At 39.4% G+C, this 27,047-nt stretch overlaps 1 protein-coding gene across 1 annotated transcript in view; it reads left to right on the top strand.

The window, feature by feature from the left end:
- Positions 1–27,047, top strand: part of LOC148451039 (phosphatidylinositol 3-kinase C2 domain-containing subunit gamma-like) — a gene marked incomplete at its 3' end in the record, with an annotated part of 402,128 nt that overhangs the window by 148,068 nt on the left and 227,013 nt on the right. The window contains exons 15-16 of the mRNA XM_088462349.1: positions 599–729; positions 5,486–5,674. Coding sequence (XP_088318475.1) covers positions 599–729; positions 5,486–5,674 — 320 coding nt within the window. The remainder of the gene's footprint in view (positions 1–598; positions 730–5,485; positions 5,675–27,047) is intronic.

Raw genomic sequence — 27,047 nt, 5'->3', positions numbered from 1 at the left:
TATCAGTAACCTGTACAGAGATACTCTGTATTCCCAGTTACAGTATTATAGCAGTGCTGAGTATCAGTAACCTGTACAGAGATACTCTGTATTCCCAGTTACAGTATTATAGCAGTGCTGAGTATCAGTAACCTGTACAGAGATACTCTGTATTCCCAGTTACAGCATTATAGCAGTGCTGAGTATCAGTAACCTGTATAGAGATACTCTGTATTCCCAGTTACAGTATTATAGGAGTGCTGAGTATCAGTAACCTGTATAGAGATACTCTGTATTCCCAGTTACAGCATTATAGGAGTGCTGAGTATCAGTAACCTGTATAGAGATACTCTGTATTCCCAGTTACAGCATTATAGGAGTGCTGAGTATCAGTAACCTATAATGCTATAACTGGGAATACAGAGTATCTCTATACACAAGTGCTGAAAATAGAAGAAATCAAAGTTTATTATCAGTGTTGAAAATAAAAGTAAAATTACATCATCATAGTGACCTCATCATAGTGACCTCATCATAGTGACCTCATCATAGTGACCTCATCATAGTGACCTCATCATAGTGACCTCATCATAGTGACATATCTCTTTATTTTGTGGAGGTTGATTTTCCAGAATCAGTTCATAGATTTCAAAGACCTGAAGCGGAGGAGAATTCCTACAGTGCTGAGGTCCCCAATGATGATCCCGGACATCAGCTGCAATTCCTGTCCCATCGTAACTCTGTGCTACTGTAAGGTCCTCACTGCCTATTACATGACTATTACCTGCCTAATACCTACTGCCTATTATCTGCCAATGACCTGCATTTATCTGTTTATTACCTACTGCCTACTATCTGCCTAATACCTACTGCCTATTACCTGCCTACTGCCTAGTACCTGCCTAATACCTACTGCCTAATACCTACTGCCTACTATCTGCCTAATACCTACTGCCTATTACCTGCCTATTACCTACTGCCTACTATCTGCCTAATACCTACTGCCTATTACCTGCCTATTACCTACTGCCTACTATCTGCCTAATACCTACTGCCTAGTACCTGCCTACTGCCTAGTACCTGCCTAATACCTACTGCCTAATACCTGCCTACTGCCGATTATCGGCCTAATGCCTACTGCCGATTATCGGCCTAATGCCTACTGCCGATTATCGGCCTAATGCCTACTGCCGATTATCGGCCTAATGCCTACTGCCTATTACCTGCCTATTACCTGTGTTACTCTCTGCCTCATCTGCGTTACTCTCTGTTACTCTCTGCTGTCGTCTGCTCTACTCTCTGCTGTCGTCTGAGTCACTCTCTACTGTCATCTGCGTCAGTGTCTGCTGTCATCTGCGTCAGTGTCTGCTGTCATCTGCGTCAGTGTCTGCTGTCATCTGCGTCAGTGTCTGCTGTCATCTGCGTCAGTGTCTGCTGTCATCTGCGTCAGTGTCTGCTGTCATCTGCGTCAGTGTCTGCTGTCATCTGCGTTAGTGTCTGCTGTCATCTGCGTTAGTGTCTGCTGTCATCTGCGTTAGTGTCTGCTGTCATCTGCGTTAGTGTCTGCTGTCATCTGCGTTAGTGTCTGCTGTCATCTGCGTTAGTGTCTGCTGTCATCTGCGTTAGTGTCTGCTGTCATCTGCGTTAGTGTCTGCTGTCATCTGTGTCTCTGCTGTCATCTGCGTTACTCTCTCTGCTGTCATCTGCGTTACTCTCTGCTGTCATCTGCGTTACTCTCTGCTGTTATCTGAGTCACTCTCTCTGCTGTTATCTGCGTTAGTGTCTGCTGTCATCTGCGTTGGTGTCTGCTGTTATCTGCGTTACTCTCTATTACTCTCTGCTGTGGTCTGCGTTAGTGTCTGCTGTCATCTGCGTTAGTATCTGCTGTCATCTGCGTTACTCGCTATTACTCTCTGCTGTTATCTGCGTTACTCTCTGCTGTTATCTGCGTTACTCTCTGCTATTATCTGCGTTGCTCTCTGTTATCTGCGTTACTCTCTGCTGTTATCTGCGTTTCTCTCTGCTGTTATCTGTGTCACTCTCTCTGCTGTTATCTGCGTTACTCTCTGCTGTCATCTGCGTTACTCTCTATTACTCTCTGCTGTTATCTGCGTTACTCTCTGCTGTTATCTGCGTTAGTGTCTGCTGTCATCTGCGTTAGTGTCTGCTGTCATCTGCGTTAGTGTCTGCTGTCATCTGCGTTACTCTCTATTACTCTCTGCTGTTATCTGTGTTACTCTCTGCTGTTATCTGTGTTACTCTCTGCTGTTATCTGTGTTACTCTCTGCTGTTATCTGCGTCACTCTCTGCTGTTATCTGCGTCACTCTCTGCTGTTATCTGCGTTACTCTCTGCTGTTATCTGCGTTACTCTGCTGTTATCTGTGTTACTCTCTGCTGTCATCTGCGTTACTCTCTATTACTCTCTGCTGTTATCTGCGTTACTCTCTGCTGTTATCTGCGTTAGTGTCTGCTGTCATCTGCGTTAGTGTCTGCTGTCATCTGCGTTACTCTCTATTACTCTCTGCTGTTATCTGTGTTACTCTCTGCTGTTATCTGCGTTACTCTCTGCTGTTATCTGTGTTACTCTCTGCTGTTATCTGCGTTACTCTCTGCTGTCATCTGCGTTACTCTCTGCTGTCATCTGCGTTACTCTGTGCTGTTATCTGAGTTACTCTCTCTGCTGTTATCTGTGTCACTCTCTGCTGTTATCTGCGTCACTCTCTGCTGTTATCTGCGTCACTCTCTGCTGTTATCTGCGTTCCTCTGTGCTGTTATCTGTGTTACTCTCTGCTGTTATCTGTGTTACTCTCTGCTGTTATCTGTGTTACTCTCTCTGCTGTTATCTGTGTCACTCTCTGCTGTTATCTGCGTTACACTCTGCTGTTATCTGCGTTCCTCTCTGCTGTTATCTGCGTTCCTCTGTGCTGTTATCTGTGTTACTCTCTGCTGTTATCTGTGTTACTCTCTGCTGTTATCTGTGTTACTCTCTGCTGTCATCTGCGTTAGTGTCTGCTGTCATCTGCGTTAGTGTCTGCTGTCATCTGCGTTAGTGTCTGCTGTCATCTGCGTTACTCTCTATTACTCTCTGCTGTTATCTGTGTTACTCTCTGCTGTTATCTGTGTTACTCTCTGCTGTTATCTGTGTTACTCTCTGCTGTTATCTGTGTTACTCTCTGCTGTTATCTGCGTCACTCTCTGCTGTTATCTGCGTCACTCTCTGCTGTTATCTGCGTTACTCTCTGCTGTTATCTGCGTTACTCTGCTGTTATCTGTGTTACTCTCTGCTGTCATCTGCGTTACTCTCTATTACTCTCTGCTGTTATCTGCGTTACTCTCTGCTGTTATCTGCGTTAGTGTCTGCTGTCATCTGCGTTAGTGTCTGCTGTCATCTGCGTTACTCTCTATTACTCTCTGCTGTTATCTGTGTTACTCTCTGCTGTTATCTGCGTTACTCTCTGCTGTTATCTGTGTTACTCTCTGCTGTTATCTGCGTTACTCTCTCTGCTGTCATCTGCGTTACTCTCTGCTGTCATCTGCGTTACTCTGTGCTGTTATCTGAGTTACTCTCTCTGCTGTTATCTGTGTCACTCTCTGCTGTTATCTGCGTCACTCTCTGCTGTTATCTGCGTCACTCTCTGCTGTTATCTGCGTTCCTCTCTGCTGTTATCTGCGTTACTCTCTGCTGTTATCTGTGTTACTCTCTGCTGTTATCTGTGTTACTCTCTCTGCTGTTATCTGTGTCACTCTCTGCTGTTATCTGCGTTACACTCTGCTGTTATCTGCGTTCCTCTCTGCTGTTATCTGCGTTCCTCTGTGCTGTTATCTGTGTTACTCTCTGCTGTTATCTGTGTTACTCTCTGCTGTTATCTGTGTTACTCTCTGCTTTTATCTGCGTCACTCTGTGCTGTTATCTGCGTCACTCTGTGCTGTTATCTGCGTCACTCTGTGCTGTTATCTGCGTCACTCTGTGCTGTTATCTCTGTTACTCTCTGCTGTTATCTGAGTTACTCTCTCTGCTGTTATCTGCGTTTCTCTCTGCTGTTATCTGCGTTTCTCTCTGCTGTTATCTGCGTTTCTCTCTGCTGTTATCTGCGTTTCTCTCTGCTGTTATCTGCGTTACTCTCTGCTGTTATCTGCGTTACACTCTGCTGTTATCTGCGTTACACTCTGCTGTTATCTGCGTTACACTCTGCTGTTATCTGCGTCTCTCTCTGCTGTTATCTGCGTCTCTCTCTGCTGTTATCTGCGTCACTCTCTGCTGTCATCTGTGTCACTCTCTGCTGTTATCTGTGTCACTCTCTGCTGTTATCTGCGTTACTCTCTGCTGTTATCTGTGTCACTCTCTGCTGTTATCTGTGTCACTCCCTCTGCTGTTATCTGTGTCACTCTCTCTGCTGTTATCTGCGTCACTCTCTGCTGTTATCTGCGTCACTCTCTGCTGTTATCTGCGTCACTCTCTGCTGTTATCTGCGTCACTCTCTGCTGTTATCTGCGTCACTCTCTGCTGTTATCTGCGTCACTCTCTGCTGTTATCTGCGTCACTCTCTGCTGTTATCTGCGTCACTCTCTGCTGTTATCTGCGTCACTCTCTGCTGTTATCTGCGTCACTCTCTGCTGTTATCTGTGTCACTCTCTGCTGTTATCTGTGTCACTCTCTGCTGTTATCTGTGTCACTCTCTGCTGTTATCTGTGTCACTCTCTGCTGTTATCTGTGTCACTCTCTGCTGTTATCTGTGTCACTCTCTGCTGTTATCTGTGTCACTCTCTGCTGTTATCTGCGTCACTCTCTGCTGTTATCTGCGTCACTCTCTGCTGTTATCTGCGTCACTCTCTGCTGTTATCTGCGTCACTCTCTGCTGTTATCTGCGTTACTCTCTGCTGTTATCTGTGTCACTCTCTCTGCTGTTATCTGTGTCACTCTCTCTGCTGTTATCTGTGTCACTCTCTCTGCTGTTATCTGTGTCACTCTCTCTGCTGTTATCTGTGTCACTCTCTGCTGTTATCTGCGTCACTCTCTGCTGTTATCTGCGTCACTCTCTCTGCTGTTATCTGCGTCACTCTGTGCTGTTATCTGCGTTACTCTCTCTGCTGTTATCTGCGTTACTCTCTGCTGTGCTATCTATCTATTGTATAAGCACACCCCAACGGATGACTGATACTATGATCAGCCCAGTTACTTAACAGTGGTTTGATAGATGATGGGTAGAGCTGTACTCACTGTTGCATGCACAATGTAACAATGGAGTGGAGCTTGAGCAGAGCAGTGTTCCTATATAGCTGAGCAGCTGGCGAGTGTATGCTGCCAGCAGGTATTGGTGCGGGGATCTGGAACAGCTGTATACAGATATACACTGGGGTCTAAGCAGGAGAACTCTCAAACTGTTAGTGCGTTATGTAGTGTGAATCAGACCAATATATTGGATGGTTTTGTTATGGACATTTCTATGTTATGGTTGTTAATCATTTTCCCGACTCTTCCCCCCCCCCCCCCCCACCCCCCCCCAGACTATCAGAGCTGGATAAACAGTGTCTGTGGCATTATCGCCGGTGTCCCAACATACCCAGGAACACTCTCCCGCTCGTGCTCGGCAGTGCGCCCGGCTGGGACCCTCCGTCTATATCTGCCATGTACCAGGTGCTGAAGGACTGGCCCTTTACTAACCCGCTGGAGGCTCTGGGCCTGCTAAACTCATGGTGAGGAGTCTTCTATGCACTGACAATTATTTATGTAATGTGAGATTATCCTAATAACAAACATAAATAACTCTACACCATGTATAAGATAGTTATCTACTACAGAATATGTTGTTTTGTCCCCGGCTGCTAGATCCTATTGTTTCTGCTTGTGAATTGTAAGCTCTTAGGAGCAGGGCCCTCTGTCTCACATGTGCAGCATACGTGTCCTGCTTGTTCTGTTCTTATATACGGCGCTGTGATTACACCACATCCGTCCAGGGTCCCCAGTAACCGGTAATATAGTGACACCTGTATCTGTTTATATAATAATTATGGCTGAGCCTGGGTCATTCCTCCCAACTGGTACATTGTGCATGGGTACCGCCCCACACCGTGCACCTCACAGGGTGCCAGCCTTACATGGAAATAGGCAAAGCTTCTCCCAAGAGTGTGTGTTATTGTGGCAGATGGGGGATGGGCTGACGTTGCTGTGGATGGTGAGTTTTAAGGTGCCCATACACGGGACAATTTTTGACACAATTTTGGCAGTTTCTATAGGTTGGACAGACCAATCGTTTATAAATAGATGTATTTTGAGTCTTCTGCGACCCCGATACGCGTCCCGCCGTCATCTAGTTGGATCGCAGATCTAATGGTTTTGCAGAGAGATCCCAACCGATCGTGTACGACACACTTCTATGCATCTTATCCTATGATCGTAACGATCAATCTTTCACCATTTCACCACATCTTATGAAAAATTTCAAGGGAAGAATTTCAAGGGCAATCGTCCAACGCATCTTACCAACTTTGAATCTCACCGTGTATGGGGGCCTTTACAGTAAAAAGTGATTATCATGTGGCATTAGGATAATAAGGTGGAAATGGGAGGAGCTACTGTCAGTATGGGTGTGACCATTAGGATAATCAGCAGGAAATGGGAGGAGCTAGTATCAGTATGGGTGTGACCATTAGGATAATCAGCAGGAAATGGGAGGAGCTAGTGTCTGTATGGATGTGACCATTAGGATAATCAGCAGGAAATGGGAGGAGCTAGTGTCTGTATGGGTGTGACCATTAGGATAATCAGCAGGAAATGGGAGGAGCTAGTGTCTGTATGGATGTGACCATTAGGATAATCAGCAGGAAATGGGAGGAGCTAGTGTCTGTATGGGTGTGACCATTAGGATAATCAGCTGAGTTAGTGTCAGTATGGGTGTGACCTTGTTCTCCAGATACCTATAGGGTTGTGTGTAAATCTCCTTTAGTGAATGTACCTGGACGTGACGTGGAGTGAGAGCAAAAGCGCGTCTCTGTGCCATTAAAGTGTAGCTGCAGTAGAAGCTAGTACCCTCGTGGGCACACTTCACTTGCCATGCTTTAGGCAGATTACTATTCCCAGTCAATGTCCACATGATGACGTCAGGGTGCATTTACTGAAGGGGATTTATCCCTAACCATACCCGTAGTCACATCACACTTACCATCTAGTACATCTCACTTACCATCTAGTACATCACATCTAGTACATCACATCTAGTACATCTCACTTACCATCTAGTACATCACATCTAGTACATCTCATTTACCATCTAGTACATCACATCTAGTACATCTCATTTACCATCTAGTACATCACATCTAGTACATCACACTTACCATCTAGTACATTACACTTACATTTATTACATCACACTTACCATCTAGTACATCACAACTAGTACATCACACTTACCATCTAGTACATCACACATACCATCTAGTACATCACACTTACCATCTAGTACATCACATCTAGTACATCACACTTACCATCTAGTACATCACATCTAGTACATTACACTTACATTTAGTACATCACACTTACCATCTAGTACATCACACTTACCATCTAGTACATCACATCTAGTACATCACACTTACCATCTAGTACATCACATCTAATACATCACACTTACCGTCTAGTACATTACTCTTACCATCTAGTACATCACATCTAGTACATCACACTTACCATCTAGTACATCACATCTAGTACATCACACTTACCATCTAGTACATCTCACTTACCATCTAGTACATCACATCTAGTACATCACACTTACCATCTAGTACATCACATCTAGTACATCACACTTACCATCTAGCACATCACACTTACCATCTAGTACATCACATTTAGTACATCACACTTACCATCTAGTACATCACATCTAGTACATCACACTTACCATCTAGTACATTACACTTACCATCTAGTACATTACACTTACCATCTAGTACATTACACTTACCATCTAGTACATCACACTTACCATCTAGTACATCACACTTACCATCTAGTACATCACACTTACCATCTAGTACATCACACTTACCATCTAGTACATCACACTTACAATCTAGTACATCACACTTACAATCTAGTACATCACACTTACCATCTAGTACATTACACTTACCATCTAGTACATTACACTTACCATCTAGTACATCACACTTACCATCTAGTACATCACATCTAGTACATAACACTTACCATCTAGCACATCACACTTACCATCTAGCACATCACACTTACCATCTAGCACATCACACTTACCATCTAGCACATCACACTTACCATCTAGTACATCACATCTAGTACATCACACTTACCATCTAGTACATCACATCTAGTACATTACACTTACCGTCTAGTACATTACACTTACCATCTAGTACATTACACTTACCATCTAGTACATTACACTTACCATCTAGTACATCACACTTACCATCTAGTACATCACATCTAGTACATAACACTTACCATCTAGCACATCACACTTACCATCTAGCACATCACACTTACCATCTAGCACATCACACTTACCATCTAGCACATCACACTTACCATCTAGCACATCACACTTACCATCTAGTACATCACATCTAGTACATCACACTTACCATCTAGTACATCACATCTAGTACATTACACTTACCGTCTAGTACATTACACTTACCATCAAGTACATTACACTTACCATCAAGTACATTACACTTACCATCAAGTACATTACACTTACCATCTAGTACATCACACTTATCATCTAGTACATCACGTCTAGTACATCTCACTTATCATCTAGTACATCACGTCTAGTACATCTCACTTACCATCTAGTACATCACGTCTAGTACATCACACTTACCATCTAGTACATCACACTTACCATCTAGTACATCACACTTACCATCTAGTACATCACACTTACCATCTAGTACATCACACTTACCATCTAGTACATCACATCTAGTACATTACACTTACATTTAGTATATCACACTTACCATCTAGTGCATCACATCTAGTACATCACACTTACCATCTAGTACATCACATCTAGTACATCACACTTACCATCTAGTACATCACATCTAGTACATTACACTTACCATCTAGTACATCACACTTACCATCTAGTACATCACATCTAGTACATCACGCTTACCATCTAGTACAACACACTTACCATCTAGTACATCACATCTAGTACATCACACTTACCATCTAGTACATTACACTTACCATCTAGTACATTACACTTACCATCTAGTACATTACACTTACCATCTAGTACATCACATCTAGTACATCACACTTACCATCTAGTACATCACACTTACCATCTAGTACATCACATCTAGTACATCACACTTACCATCTAGTACATTACACTTACCATCTAGTACATCACATCTAGTACATCACACTTACCATCTAGTACATCACACTTACCATCTAGTACATCACACATACCATCTAGTACATCACATCTAGTACATCACGCTTACCATCTAGTACATCACACTTACCATCTAGTACATCACACTTACCATCTAGTACATCACACTTACCATCTAGTACATCACACTTACCATCTAGTACATTACACTTACCATCTAGTACATTACACTTACCATCTAGTACATTACACTTACCATCTAGTACATTACACTTACCATCTAGTACATCAAACTTACCATCTAGTACATCACACTTACCATCTAGTACATCACATCTAGTACATCACACTTACCATCTAGTACATCACACTTACCATCTAGTACATCACATCTAGTACATCACACTTACCATCTAGTACATCACACTTACCATCTAGTACATCACACTTACCATCTAGTACATCACACTTACCATCTAGTACATCACACTTACCATCTAGTACATCACACTTACCATCTAGTACATCACATCTAGTACATCACACTTACCATCTAATACATTACACTTACCATCTAGTACATTACACTTACCATCTAGTACATTACACTTACCATCTAGTACATCACATCTAGTACATCACACTTACCATCTAGTACATCACACTTACCATCTAGTACATCACATCTAGTACATCACACTTACCATCTAGTACATCACACTTACCATCTAGTACATTACACTTACCATCTAGTACATCACACTTACCATCTAGTACATCACATCTAGTACATCACACTTACCATCTAGTACATCACACTTACCATCTAGTACATCACATCTAGTACATCACACTTACCATCTAGTACATCACACTTACCATCTAGTACATTACACTTACCATCTAGTACATCACATCTAGTACATCACACTTACCATCTAGTACATCACACTTACCATCTAGTACATTACACTTACCATCTAGTACATCACACTTACCATCTAGTACATCACACTTACCATCTAGTACATCACACATACCATCTAGTACATCACACTTACCATCAAATACATCACATCTAGTACATCACATCTAGTACATCACATCTAGTACATCACATCTAGTACATCACATCTAGTACATCACATCTAGTACATCACATCTAGTACATCACACTTACCATCTAGTACATCACATCTAGTACATCACACTTACCATCTAGTACATCACATCTAGTACATCACACTTACCATCTAGTACATCACATCTAGTACATCACACTTACCATCTAGTACATCACATCTAGTACATCACACTTACCATCTAGTACATCACATCTAGTACATCACACTTACCATCTAGTACATCACATCTAGTACATAACACTTACCATCTAGCACATCACACTTACCATCTAGTACATAGCACTTACCATCTAGTACATCACAGCTAGTACATCGCACTTACCATCTAGTACATCTCACTTACCATCTAGTACATTACACTTACCATCTAGTACATCACATCTAGTACATCTCACTTAGCATCTAGTACATTACACTTACCATCTAGTACATTACACTTACCATCTAGTACATCACACTTACCATCTAGTACATCACATCTAGTACATAACACTTACCATCTAGCACATCACACTTACCATCTAGCACATCACACTTACCATCTAGCACATCACACTTACCATCTAGCACATCACACTTACCATCTAGTACATCACACTTACCATCTAGTACATCACATCTAGTACATCACACTTACCATCTAGTACATAGCACTTACCATCTAGTACATCACAGCTAGTACATTGCACTTACCATCTAGTACATCACATCTAGTACATCACACTTACCATCTAGTACATCACACTTACCATCTAGTACATAGCACTTACCATCTAGTACATCACAGCTAGTACATCGCACTTACCATCTAGTACATCTCACTTACCATCTAGTACATTACACTTACCATCTAGTACATCACATCTAGTACATCTCACTTAGCATCTAGTACATCACACTTACCATCTAGTACATTACACTTACCATCTAGTACATTACACTTACCATCTAGTACATCACACTTACCATCTAGTACATCACACTTACCATCTAGTACATCACACTTACCATCTAGTACATCACATCTACCATCTAGTACATCACATCTACCATCTAGTACATCGCACTTACCATCTAGTACATCACACTTACCATCTAGCACATCACATCTAGTACATCACACTTACCATCTAGTACATTACCCTTACCATCTAGTACATTACCCTTACCATCTAGTACATTACCCTTACCATCTAGTACATTACCCTTACCATCTAGTACATCACACTTACCATCTAGTACAACACACTTACCATCTAGTACATCACACTTACCATCTAGTACATCACACTTACCATCTAGTACATCACATCTACCATCTAGTACATCGCACTTACCATCTAGTACATCACACTTACCATCTAGCACATCACATCTAGTACATCACACTTACCATCTAGTACATTACACTTACCATCTAGTACATTACCCTTACCATCTAGTACATTACCCTTACCATCTAGTACATTACCCTTACCATCTAGTACATTACCCTTACCATCTAGTACATTACCCTTACCATCTAGTACATTACCCTTACCATCTAGTACATTACCCTTACCATCTAGTACATCACACTTACCATCTAGTACATCACACCTACATCTAGTACATCACACTTCCCATCTAGTACATCACACTTCCCATCTAGTACATCACACTTCCCATCTAGTACATCACACTTCCCATCTAGTACATCACATCTAGTACATCACACTTACCATCTAGTACATCTCACTTACCATCTAGTACATCACATCTAGTACATCACACTTACCATCTAGTACATCACGCTTACCATCTAGTACATCACACTTACCATCTAGTACATCACATCTAGTACATTACACTTACCATCTAGTACATCACATCTAGTACATCACACTTACCATCTAGTACATCACACTTACCATCTAGTACCTAGCACTTACCATCTAGTACATCACAGCTAGTACATTGCACTTACCATCTAGTACATTACAGCTAGTACATTGCACTTACCATCTAGTACATTACACTTACCATCTAGTACATCACACTTACCATCTAGTACATCACATCTAGTACATTACACTTACCATCTAGTACATTACACTTACCATCTAGTACATCACATCTAGTACATTACACTTACCATCTAGTACATCACATCTAGTACATCACACTTACCATCTAGTACATCTCACTTACCATCTAGTACATCACATCTAGTACATCGCACTTACCATCTAGTACATCACACTTACCATCTAGTACATCACATCTAGTACATCACACTTACCATCTAGTACATCACACTTACCATCTAGTACATCACATCTAGTACATCACACTTACCATCTAGTACATCACATCTAGTACATCACACTTACCATCTAGTACATCACACTTACCATCTAGTACATTACACTTACCATCTAGTACATTACACTTACCATCTAGTACATTACACTTACCATCTAGTACATTACACTTACCATCTAGTACATCACACTTACCATCTAGTACATTACATCTAGTACATCACACTTACCATCTAGTACATCACACTTACCATCTAGTACATCTCACTTACCATCTAGTACATCACACTTACCATCTAGTACATCACACTTACCATCTAGTGCATCACATCTAGTACATAACACATACCATCTAGTACATCACACTTACCATCTAGTACATCACATCTAGTACATTACACTTACCATCTAGTACATCACACTTACCATCTAGTACATCACATCTAGTACATCACATCTAGTACATCACATCTAGTACATCACACTTACCATCTAGTACATCACACTTACCATCTAGTACATTACACTTACCATCTAGTACATCACACTTACCATCTAGTACATCACACTTACCATCTAGTACATCACACTTACCATCTAGTACATCACACTTACCATCTAGTACATCACACTTACCATCTAGTACATCTCACTTACCATGTAGTACATCTCACTTACCATCTAGTACATCACACTTACCATCTAGTACATCACACTTACCATCTACTACATCACACTTACCATCTAGTACATCACATCTAGTGCATCACACTTACCATCTAGTACATCACACTTACCATCCAGTACATCACACTTACCATCCAGTACATCACACTTACCATCTAGTACATCACATCTAGTACATCACACTTACCATCTAGTACATCACACTTACCATCTAGTACATCTCACTTACCATCTAGTACATCACATCTAGTACATTACACTTACCATCTAGTACATTACACTTAACATCTAGTACATCACATCTAGTACATTACACTTACCATCTAGTACATCACATCTAGTACATCACACTTACCATCTAGTACATCTCACTTACCATCTAGTACATCACATCTAGTACATCGCACTTACCATCTAGTACATCACACTTACCATCTAGTACATCACATCTAGTACATCGCACTTACCATCTAGTACATCACACTTCCCATCTAGTACATCACATCTAGTACATCACACTTACCATCTAGTACATCACATCTAGTACATCACACTTACCATCTAGTACATCACACTTACCATCTAGTACATTACACTTACCATCTAGTACATTACACTTACCATCTAGTACATCACACTTACCATCTAGTACATTACACTTACCATCTAGTACATCACACTTACCATCTAGTACATCTCATCTAGCACATCACACTTACCATCTAGCACATCACACTTACCATCTAGCACATCACACTTACCATCTAGCACATCACACTTACCATCTAGCACATCACGCTTACCATCTAGTACATCACATCTAGTACATTACACTTACCATCTAGCACATTACACTTACCATCTAGTACATCACATCTAGTACATTACACTTACCATCTAGTACATCACATCTAATACATTACACTTACCATCTAGTACATCACATCTAATACATTACACTTACCATCTAGTTCATCACGCTTACCATCTAGTACATCTCACTTACCATCTAGTGCATCACATCTAGTACATCACACTTCCCATCTAGTACATCACACTTACCATCTAGTATATCACACTTACCATCTAGTACATTACACTTACAATCTAGTACATCACACTTACCATCTAGTACATCACATCTAGTACATCACACTTACCATCTAGTACATCTCACTTACCATCTAGTACATCACACTTACCATCTAGTACATCACACTTACCATCTAGTACATCACACTTACCATCTAGTACATCACACTTACCATCTAGTACATCTCACTTACCATCTAGTACATCTCACTTACCATCTAGTACATCACACTTACCATCTAGTACATCACACTTACCATCTACTACATCACACTTACCATCTAGTACATCACATCTAGTGCATCACACTTACCATCTAGTACATCACACTTACCATCCAGTACATCACACTTACCATCCAGTACATCACACTTACCATCTAGTACATCACATCTAGTACATCACACTTACCATCTAGTACATCACACTTACCATCTAGTACATCTCACTTACCATCTAGTACATCACATCTAGTACATTACACTTACCATCTAGTACATTACACTTACCATCTAGTACATCACATCTAGTACATTACACTTACCATCTAGTACATCACATCTAGTACATTACACTTACCATCTAGTACATCACACTTACCATCTAGTACATCTCACTTACCATCTAGTACATCACATCTAGTACATCGCACTTACCATCTAGTACATCACATCTAGTACATCGCACTTACCATCTAGTACATCACACTTACCATCTAGTACATCACATCTAGTACATCACACTTACCATCTAGTACATCACATCTAGTACATTACACTTACCATCTAGTACATTACACTTACCATCTAGTACATTACACTTACCATCTAGTACATCACACTTACCATCTAGTACATTACACTTACCATCTAGTACATCACACTTACCATCTAGTACATCTCATCTAGCACATCACACTTACCATCTAGCACATCACACTTACCATCTAGCACATCACACTTACCATCTAGCACATCACACTTACCATCTAGCACATCACACTTACCATCTAGCACATCACGCTTACCATCTAGTACATCACATCTAGTACATTACACTTACCATCTAGCACATTACACTTACCATCTAGTACATCACATCTAGTACATTACACTTACCATCTAGTACATCACATCTAATACATTACACTTACCATCTAGTACATCACATCTAATACATTACACTTACCATCTAGTTCATCACGCTTACCATCTAGTACATCTCACTTACCATCTAGTGCATCACATCTAGTACATCACACTTCCCATCTAGTACATCACACTTACCATCTAGTATATCACACTTACCATCTAGTACATTACACTTACAATCTAGTACATCACACTTACCATCTAGTACATCACATCTAGTACATCACACTTACCATCTAGTACATCTCACTTACCATCTAGTACATCACATCTAGTACATCACGCTTACCATCTAGTACATCACGCTTACCATCTAGTACATCACGCTTACCATCTAGTACATCACACTTACCATCTAGTACATCACATCTAGTACATTACACTTACATCTAGTACATTACACTTACCATCTAGTACATTACACTTACCATCTAGTACATTACACTTACCATCTAGTACATTACACTTACCATCTAGTACATCACACTTACCATCTAGTACATCACACTTACCATATAGTACATCACACTTACCATCTAGTACATCACATCTAGTACATCACACTTACCATCTAGTACATCACACTTACCATCTAGTACATCACACTTACCATCTAGTACATCACATCTAGTACATTACACTTACCATCTAGCACATTACACTTACCATCTAGTACATCACATCTAGTACATTACACTTACCATCTAGTACATCACACTTACCATCTAGTACATCACATCTAGTACATCACACTTACCATATAGTACATCACACTTACCATATAGTACATCACACTTACCATATAGTACATCACACTTACCATATAGTACATCACACTTACCATATAGTACATCACATCTAGTACATCACACTTACCATATAGTACATCACACTTACCATATAGTACATCACACTTACCATCTAGTACATCACACTTACCATCTAGTACATCACATCTAGTACATTACACTTACCATCTAGCACATTACACTTACCATCTAGTACATCACATCTAGTACATCACACTTACCATCTAGTACATCACACTTACCATCTAGTACATCACACTTACCATCTAGTACATCACATCTAATACATTACACTTACCATCTAGTACATCACATCTAATACATTACACTTACCATCTAGTTCATCACGCTTACCATCTAGTACATCTCACTTACCATCTAGTGCATCACATCTAGTACATCACACTTCCCATCTAGTACATCACACTTACCATCTAGTATATCACACTTACCATCTAGTACATTACACTTACAATCTAGTACATCACACTTACCATCTAGTACATCACATCTAGTACATCACACTTACCATCTAGTACATCTCACTTACCATCTAGTACATCACATCTAGTACATCACGCTTACCATCTAGTACATCACACTTACCATCTAGTACATCACACTTACCATCTAGTACATCACACTTACCATCTAGTACATCACACTTACCATCTAGTACATCACACTTACCATCTAGTACATCTCACTTACCATCTAGTACATCTCACTTACCATCTAGTACATCACACTTACCATCTAGTACATCACACTTACCATCTACTACATCACACTTACCATCTATTACATCACATCTAGTGCATCACACTTACCATCTAGTACATCACACTTACCATCCAGTACATCACACTTACCATCCAGTACATCACACTTACCATCTAGTACATCACATCTAGTACATCACACTTACCATCTAGTACATCACACTTACCATCTAGTACATCTCACTTACCATCTAGTACATCACATCTAGTACATTACACTTACCATCTAGTACATTACACTTACCATCTAGTACATCACATCTAGTACATTACACTTACCATCTAGTACATCACATCTAGTACATCACACTTACCATCTAGTACATCTCACTTACCATCTAGTACATCACATCTAGTACATCGCACTTACCATCTAGTACATCACACTTACCATCTAGTACATCACATCTAGTACATCGCACTTACCATCTAGTACATCACACTTACCATCTAGTACATCACATCTAGTACATCACACTTACCATCTAGTACATCACATCTAGTACATCACACTTACCATCTAGTACATTACACTTACCATCTAGTACATTACACTTACCATCTAGTACATCACACTTACCATCTAGTACATTACACTTACCATCTAGTACATCACACTTACCATCTAGTACATCTCATCTAGCACATCACACTTACCATCTAGCACATCACACTTACCATCTAGCACATCACACTTACCATCTAGCACATCACACTTACCATCTAGCACATCACACTTACCATCTAGCACATCACGCTTACCATCTAGTACATCACATCTAGCACATTACACTTACCATCTAGTACATCACATCTAGTACATTACACTTACCATCTAGTACATCACATCTAATACATTACACTTACCATCTAGTACATCACATCTAATACATTACACTTACCATCTAGTTCATCACGCTTACCATCTAGTACATCTCACTTACCATCTAGTGCATCACATCTAGTACATCACACTTCCCATCTAGTACATCACACTTCCCATCTAGTACATCACACTTACCATCTAGTATATCACACTTACCATCTAGTACATTACACTTACAATCTAGTACATCACACTTACCATCTAGTACATCACATCTAGTACATCACACTTACCATCTAGTACATCTCACTTACCATCTAGTACATCACATCTAGTACATCACGCTTACCATCTAGTACATCACGCTTACCATCTAGTACATCACGCTTACCATCTAGTACATCACACTTACCATCTAGTACATCACATCTAGTACATTACACTTACATCTAGTACATTACACTTACCATCTAGTACATCACACTTACCATCTAGTACATTACACTTACCATCTAGTACATTACACTTACCATCTAGTACATCACACTTACCATCTAGTACATCACACTTACCATATAGTACATCACACTTACCATCTAGTACATCACATCTAGTACATCACACTTACCATCTAGTACATCACACTTACCATCTAGTACATCACACTTACCATCTAGTACATCACATCTAGTACATTACACTTACCATCTAGCACATTACACTTACCATCTAGTACATCACATCTAGTACATTACACTTACCATCTAGTACATCACACTTACCATCTAGTACATCACATCTAGTACATCACACTTACCATATAGTACATCACACTTACCATATAGTACATCACACTTACCATCTAGTACATCACACTTACCATATAGTACATCACACTTACCATATAGTACATCACATCTAGTACATCACACTTACCATATAGTACATCACACTTACCATATAGTACATCACACTTACCATCTAGTACATCACACTTACCATCTAGTACATCACATCTAGTACATTACACTTACCATCTAGCACATTACACTTACCATCTAGTACATCACATCTAGTACATCACACTTACCATCTAGTACATCACACTTACCATCTAGTACATCACACTTACCATCTAGTACATCACACTTACCATCTAGTACATTATACTTACCATCTAGTACATCACACTTACCATCTAGTACATCACATCTAGTACATTACACTTACCATATAGTACATCACACTTACCATATAGTACATCACACTTACCATATAGTACATCACACTTACCATCTAGTACATCACATCTAGTACATCACACTTACCATATAGTACATCACACTTACCATATAGTACATCACACTTACCATATAGTACATCACACTTACCATCTAGTACATCACACTTACCATCTAGTACATCACATCTAGTACATTACACTTACCATCTAGTACATTACACTTACCATCTAGTACATCACACTTACCATCTAGTACATCACATCTAGTACATTACACTTACCATCTAGTACATCACACTTTCCATCTAGTACATCACACTTTCCATCTAGTACATCACACTTTCCATCTAGTACATCACACTTACCATCTAGTACATCACACTTACCATCTAGTACATCACACTTACCATCTAGTACATCTCACTTACCATCTAGTACATCACATCTAGTACATCACACTTACCATCTAGTACATCACACTTACCATCTAGTACATCACACTTTCCATCTAGTACATCACACTTTCCATCTAGTACATCACATCTAGTACATCACACTTACCATATAGTACATCACACTTACCATATAGTACATCACACTTACCATATAGTACATCACACTTACCATCTAGTACATCACACTTACCATCTAGTACATCACATCTAGTACATTACACTTACCATCTAGTACATTACACTTTCCATCTAGTACATCACACTTTCCATCTAGTACATCACACTTTCCATCTAGTACATCACACTTACCATCTAGTACATCACACTTACCATCTAGTACATCACACTTACCATCTAGTACATCACACTTACCATCTAGTACATCTCACTTACCATCTAGTACATCACATCTAGTACATCACACTTACCATCTAGTACATCACACTTACCATCTAGTACATCACACTTTCCATCTAGTACATCACACTTTCCATCTAGTACATCACACTTTCCATCTAGTACATCACACTTACAATCTAGTACATCACACTTACAATCTAGTACATCACACTTACCATCTAGTACATCACACTTACCATCTAGCACATCACATCTAGTACATCACATCTAGCACATTACACGTACCATCTAGTACATCACACTTCCCATCTAGTACATCACACTTCCCATCTAGTACATCACACTTACCATCTAGTATATCACACTTACCATCTAGTACATTACACTTACAATCTAGTACATTACACTTACCATCTAGTACATCTCACTTACCATCTAGTACATCACGCTTACCATCTAGTACATCACGCTTACCATCTAGTACATAACGCTTACCATCTAGTACATAACGCTTACCATCTAGTACATCACGCTTACCATCTAGTACATCACACTTACCATCTAGTACATCACATCTAGTACATTACACTTACCATCTAGTACATCACATCTAGTACATCACACTTACCATCTAGTACATCTCACTTACCATCTAGTACATCACACTTACCATCTAGTACATCACATCTAGTACATTACACTTACCATCTAGTACATTACACTTACCATCTAGTACATTACACTTACCATCTAGTACATCACATCTAGTACATTACACTTACCATCTAGCACATTACACTTACCATCTAGTACATCACATCTAGTACATCACACTTACCATCTAGTACATCACACTTACCATCTAGTACATCTCACTTACCATCTAGTACATCACACTTACCATCTAGTACATCACATCTAGTACATCACACTTACCATCTAGTACATCACATCTAGTACATCGCACTTACCATCTAGTACATCACACTTAACCATCTAGTACATCACATCTAGTACATCACATCTAGCACATTACACGTACTATCTAGTACATCACACTTACCATCTAGTACATCACACTCACCATCTAGTACATCACACTTACCATCTAGTACATCACACTTACCATCTAGTACATCACACTTACCATCTAGTACATCACACTTACCATCTAGTACATCACGCTTACCATCGAGTACATCACACTTACCATCTAGTACATCACATCTAGTACATTACACTTACCATCTAGCACATTACACTTACCATCTAGTAAGTCACATCTAGTATATCACACTTACCATCTAGTACATCACACTTACCACCTAGTACATCACATCTAGTACATCACACTTACCATCTAGTACATTACACTTACCATCTAGTACATTACACTTACCATCTAGTACATTACACTTACCATCTAGTAAGTCACATCTAGTATATCACACTTACCATCTAGTACATCACACTTACCACCTAGTACATTACACTTACCATCTAGTTCATCACACTTACCATCTAGTTCATCACACTTACCATCTAGTTCATCACACTTACCATCTAGTACATCACACTTACCATCTAGTACATCACACTTACCATCTAGTACATCACACTTACCATCTAGTACATCACACTTACCATCTAGTACATTACACTTACCATCTAGTACATCACATCTAGTACATCACACTTACCATCTAGTACATCACATCTAGTACATCACACTTACCATCTAGTACATCACACTTACCATCTAGTACATCACACTTACCATCTAGTACATCTCACTTACCATCTAGTACATCACATCTAGTACATCACACTTACCATCTAGTACATCACACTTACCATCTAGTACATCACACTTACCATCTAGTACATCACACTTACCATCTAGTACATCACACTTACCATCTAGTACATCACACTTACCATCTAGTACATCACACTTACCATCTAGTACATCACACTTACCATCTAGTACATCACGCTCACCATCTAGTACATCACGCTTACCATCGAGTACATCACGCTTACCATCGAGTACATCACGCTTACCATCGAGTACATCACACTTACCATCTAGTACATCACACTTACCATCTAGTACATCACACTTACCATCTAGTACATTACACTTACCATCTAGTACATCACATCTAGTACATCACACTTACCATCTAGTACATCACACTTACCATCTAGTACATCACATCTAGTACATCACACTTAACATCTAGTACATCACACTTACCATCTAGTACATCACACTTACCATCTAGTACATCACACTTACCATCTAGTACATCACACTTACCATCTAGTACATCACATCTAGTACATCACATCTAGTACATCACACTTTCCATCTAGTACATCACATCTAGTACATTACACTTACCATCTAGTACATCACACTTACCATCTAGTACATCACATCTAGTACATCACACTTACCATCTAGTACATTACACTTACCATCTAGTACATTACACTTACCATATAGTACATCACACTTACCATATAGTACATCACACTTACCATCTAGTACATCACATCTAGTACATTACACTTACCATCTAGTACATTACACTTACCATCTAGTACATCACACTTACCATCTAGTACATCACACTTACCATCTAGTACATCACACTTACAATCTAGTACATCACACTTACAATCTAGTACATCACACTTACCATCTAGTACATCACACTTACCATCTAGTACATCACACTTACCATCTAGTACATTACACTTACCATCTAGTACATTACACTTACCATCTAGTACATTACACTTACCATCTAGTACATCACATCTAGTACATCACACTTACCATATAGTACAAAACACTTACCATATAGTACATCACACTTACCATCTAGTACATCACACTTACCATCTAGTACATCACATCTAGTACATCACACTTACCATCTAGTACATCACATCTAGTACATCGCACTTACCATCTAGTACATCACACTTACCATCTAGTACATCACATCTAGTACATCACACTTACCATCTAGTACATCACACTTACCATCTAGTACATCACATCTAGTACATCACACTTACCATCTAGTACATTACACTTACCATCTAGTACATCACACTTACCATCTAGTACATTACACTTACCATCTAGTACATTACACTTACCATCTAGTACATCACACTTACCATCTAGTACATTACACTTACCATCTAGTACATCACATCTAGTACATTACACTTACCATCTAGTACATCACATCTAGTACATTACCCTTTCCATCTAGTACATTACCCTTACCATCTAGTACATTACCCTTACCATCTAGTACATTACCCTTACCATCTAGTACATTACCCTTACCATCTAGTACATTACCCTTACCATCTAGTACATTACCCTTACCATCTAGTACATTACCCTTACCATCTAGTACATTACCCTTACCATCTAGTACATTACACTTACCATCTAGTACATCACACTTACCATCTAGTACATCACATCTATCACATCACACCTACATCTAGTATATCACACTTACCATCTAGTATATCACACTTACCATCTAGTACATCACACTTACCATCTAGTACATTACACCTACATCTAGTACATCACACTTACCATCTAGTACATCACACTTACCATCTAGTACATCACATCTAGTACATCACACTTACCATCTAGTACATCTCACTTACCATCTAGTACATCTCACTTACCATCTAGTACATCACACTTACCATCTAGTACATTACACCTACATCTAGTACATCTCACTTACCATCTAGTACATCACACTTACCATCTAGTACATTACACCTACATCTAGTACATTACACTTACCATCTAGTACATCACACTTACCATCTAGTACATTACACCTACATCTAGTACATCACACTTACCATCTAGTACATCACACTTACCATCTAGTACATCACATCTAGTACATCACACTTACCATCTAGTACATCTCACTTACCATCTAGTACATCACATCTAGTACATCACACTTACCATCTAGTACATCACGCTTACCATCTAGTACATCACACTTACCATCTAGTACATCACATCTAGTACATTACACTTACCATCTAGCACATTACACTTACCATCTAGTACATCACATCTAGTACATTACACTTACCATCTAGCACATTACACTTACCATCTAGTACATCACATCTAGTACATCACACTTACCATCTAGTACATCACATCTAGTACATCGCACTTACCATCTAGTACATCACACTTACCATCTAGTACATCACATCTAGTACATCACACTTACCATCTAGTACATCACATCTAGTACATCACACTTACCATCTAGTACATCACACTTACCATCTAGTACATCACACTTACCATCTAGTACATCACACTTACCATCTAGTACATCACATCTAGTACATCACACTTACCATCTAGTACATCACACTTACCATCTAGTACATCACACTTACCATCTAGTACATCACACTTTCCATCTAGTACATCACACTTACCATGTAGTACATCACACTTACCATCTAGTACATCACAGCTAGTACATCACACTTACCATCTAGTACATCACAGCTAGTACATCTCACTTACCATCTAGTACATCTCACTTTCCATCTAGTACATCACATCTAGTACATCGCACTTACCATATAGTACATCACACTTACCATCTAGTACATCACATCTAGTACATCACACTTACCATCTAGTACATCACACTTACCATCTAGTACATCACACTTACCATCTAGTACATTACACCTACATCTAGTACATCACACTTACCATCTAGTACATCACACTTACCATCTAGTACATCACATCTAGTACATCACACTTACCATCTAGTACATCACATCTAGTACATCACACTTACCATCTAGTACATTACACTTACCATCTAGTACATTACACTTACCATCTAGTACATTACACTTACCATCTAGTACATTACACTTACCATCTAGTACATCACACTTACCATATAGTACATCACACTTACCATATAGTACATCACACTTACCATCTAGTACATCACACTTACCATCTAGTACATCACATCTAGTACATTACACTTACCGTCTAGTACATCACACTTACCATCTCGTACATCACACTTACCATCTAGTACATCACATCTAGTACATCACACTTACCATCTAGTACATCACACTTTCCATCTAGTACATCACATCTAGTACATCACACTTACCATCTAGTACATCACACTTTCCATCTAGTACATCACACTTTCCATCTAGTACATCACACTTACCATCTAGTACATCACACTTACCATCTAGTACATCACATCTAGTACATCACACTTACCATCTAGTACATCACACTTACCATCTAGTACATCACACTTACCATCTAGTACATCACACTTACCATCTAGTACATCACACTTACCATCTAGTACATCACACTTTCCATCTAGTACATCACATCTAGTACATCACACTTACCATCTAGTACATCACACTTACCATCTAGTACATCACACTTACCATCTAGTACATCACACTTTCCATCTAGTACATCACACTTACCATGTAGTACATCACACTTACCATCTAGTACATCACAGCTAGTACATCACACTTACCATCTAGTACATCACAGCTAGTACATCTCACTTACCATCTAGTACATCTCACTTTCCATCTAGTACATCACATCTAGTACATCGCACTTACCATATAGTACATCACACTTACCATCTAGTACATCACATCTAGTACATCACACTTACCATCTAGTACATTACACTTACCATCTAGTACATCACATCTAGTACATCACACTTACCATCTAGTACATCACATCTAGTACATCACACTTACCATCTAGTACATCACACTTACCATCTAGTACATCACACTTACCATCTAGTATATCACACTTACCATCTAGTACATCACACTTACCATCTAGTACATTACACCTACATCTAGTACATCACACTTACCATCTAGTACATCACACTTACCATCTAGTACATCACATCTAGTACATCACACTTACCATCTAGTACATCACATCTAGTACATTACACTTACCATCTAGTACATTACACTTACCATCTAGTACATTACACTTACCATCTAGTACATCACACTTACCATATAGTACATCACACTTACCATATAGTACATCACACTTACCATCTAGTACATCACACTTACCATCTAGTACATCACATCTAGTACATTACACTTACCGTCTAGTACATCACACTTACCATCTCGTACATCACACTTACCATCTAGTACATCACACTTACCATCTAGTACATCACATCTAGTACATCACACTTACCATCTAGTACATCACACTTTCCATCTAGTACATCACATCTAGTACATCACACTTACCATCTAGTACATCACACTTTCCATCTAGTACATCACACTTTCCATCTAGTACATCACACTTTCCATCTAGTACATCACACTTACCATCTAGTACATCACACTTACCATCTAGTACATCACATCTAGTACATCACACTTACCATCTAGTACATCACACTTACCATCTAGTACATCACACTTACCATCTAGTACATCACACTTACCATCTAGTACATCACACTTACCATCTAGTACATCACACTTACCATCTAGTACATCACACTTACCATCTAGTACATCACACTTACCATCTAGTACATCACACTTTCCATCTAGTACATCACACTTACCATGTAGTACATCACACTTACCATCTAGTACATCACAGCTAGTACATCACACTTACCATCTAGTACA

The sequence above is a fragment of the Taudactylus pleione genome, unplaced genomic scaffold (genome assembly GCF_031769625.1).
Source record: "Taudactylus pleione unplaced genomic scaffold, aTauple2 ptg001198l, whole genome shotgun sequence".
In the NCBI taxonomy this organism is placed as follows: domain Eukaryota; kingdom Metazoa; phylum Chordata; class Amphibia; order Anura; family Myobatrachidae; genus Taudactylus; species Taudactylus pleione.
The sequence above is the reverse complement of the archived record's forward strand: the minus strand, read 5'-3'. Positions and strand labels throughout refer to the sequence as shown.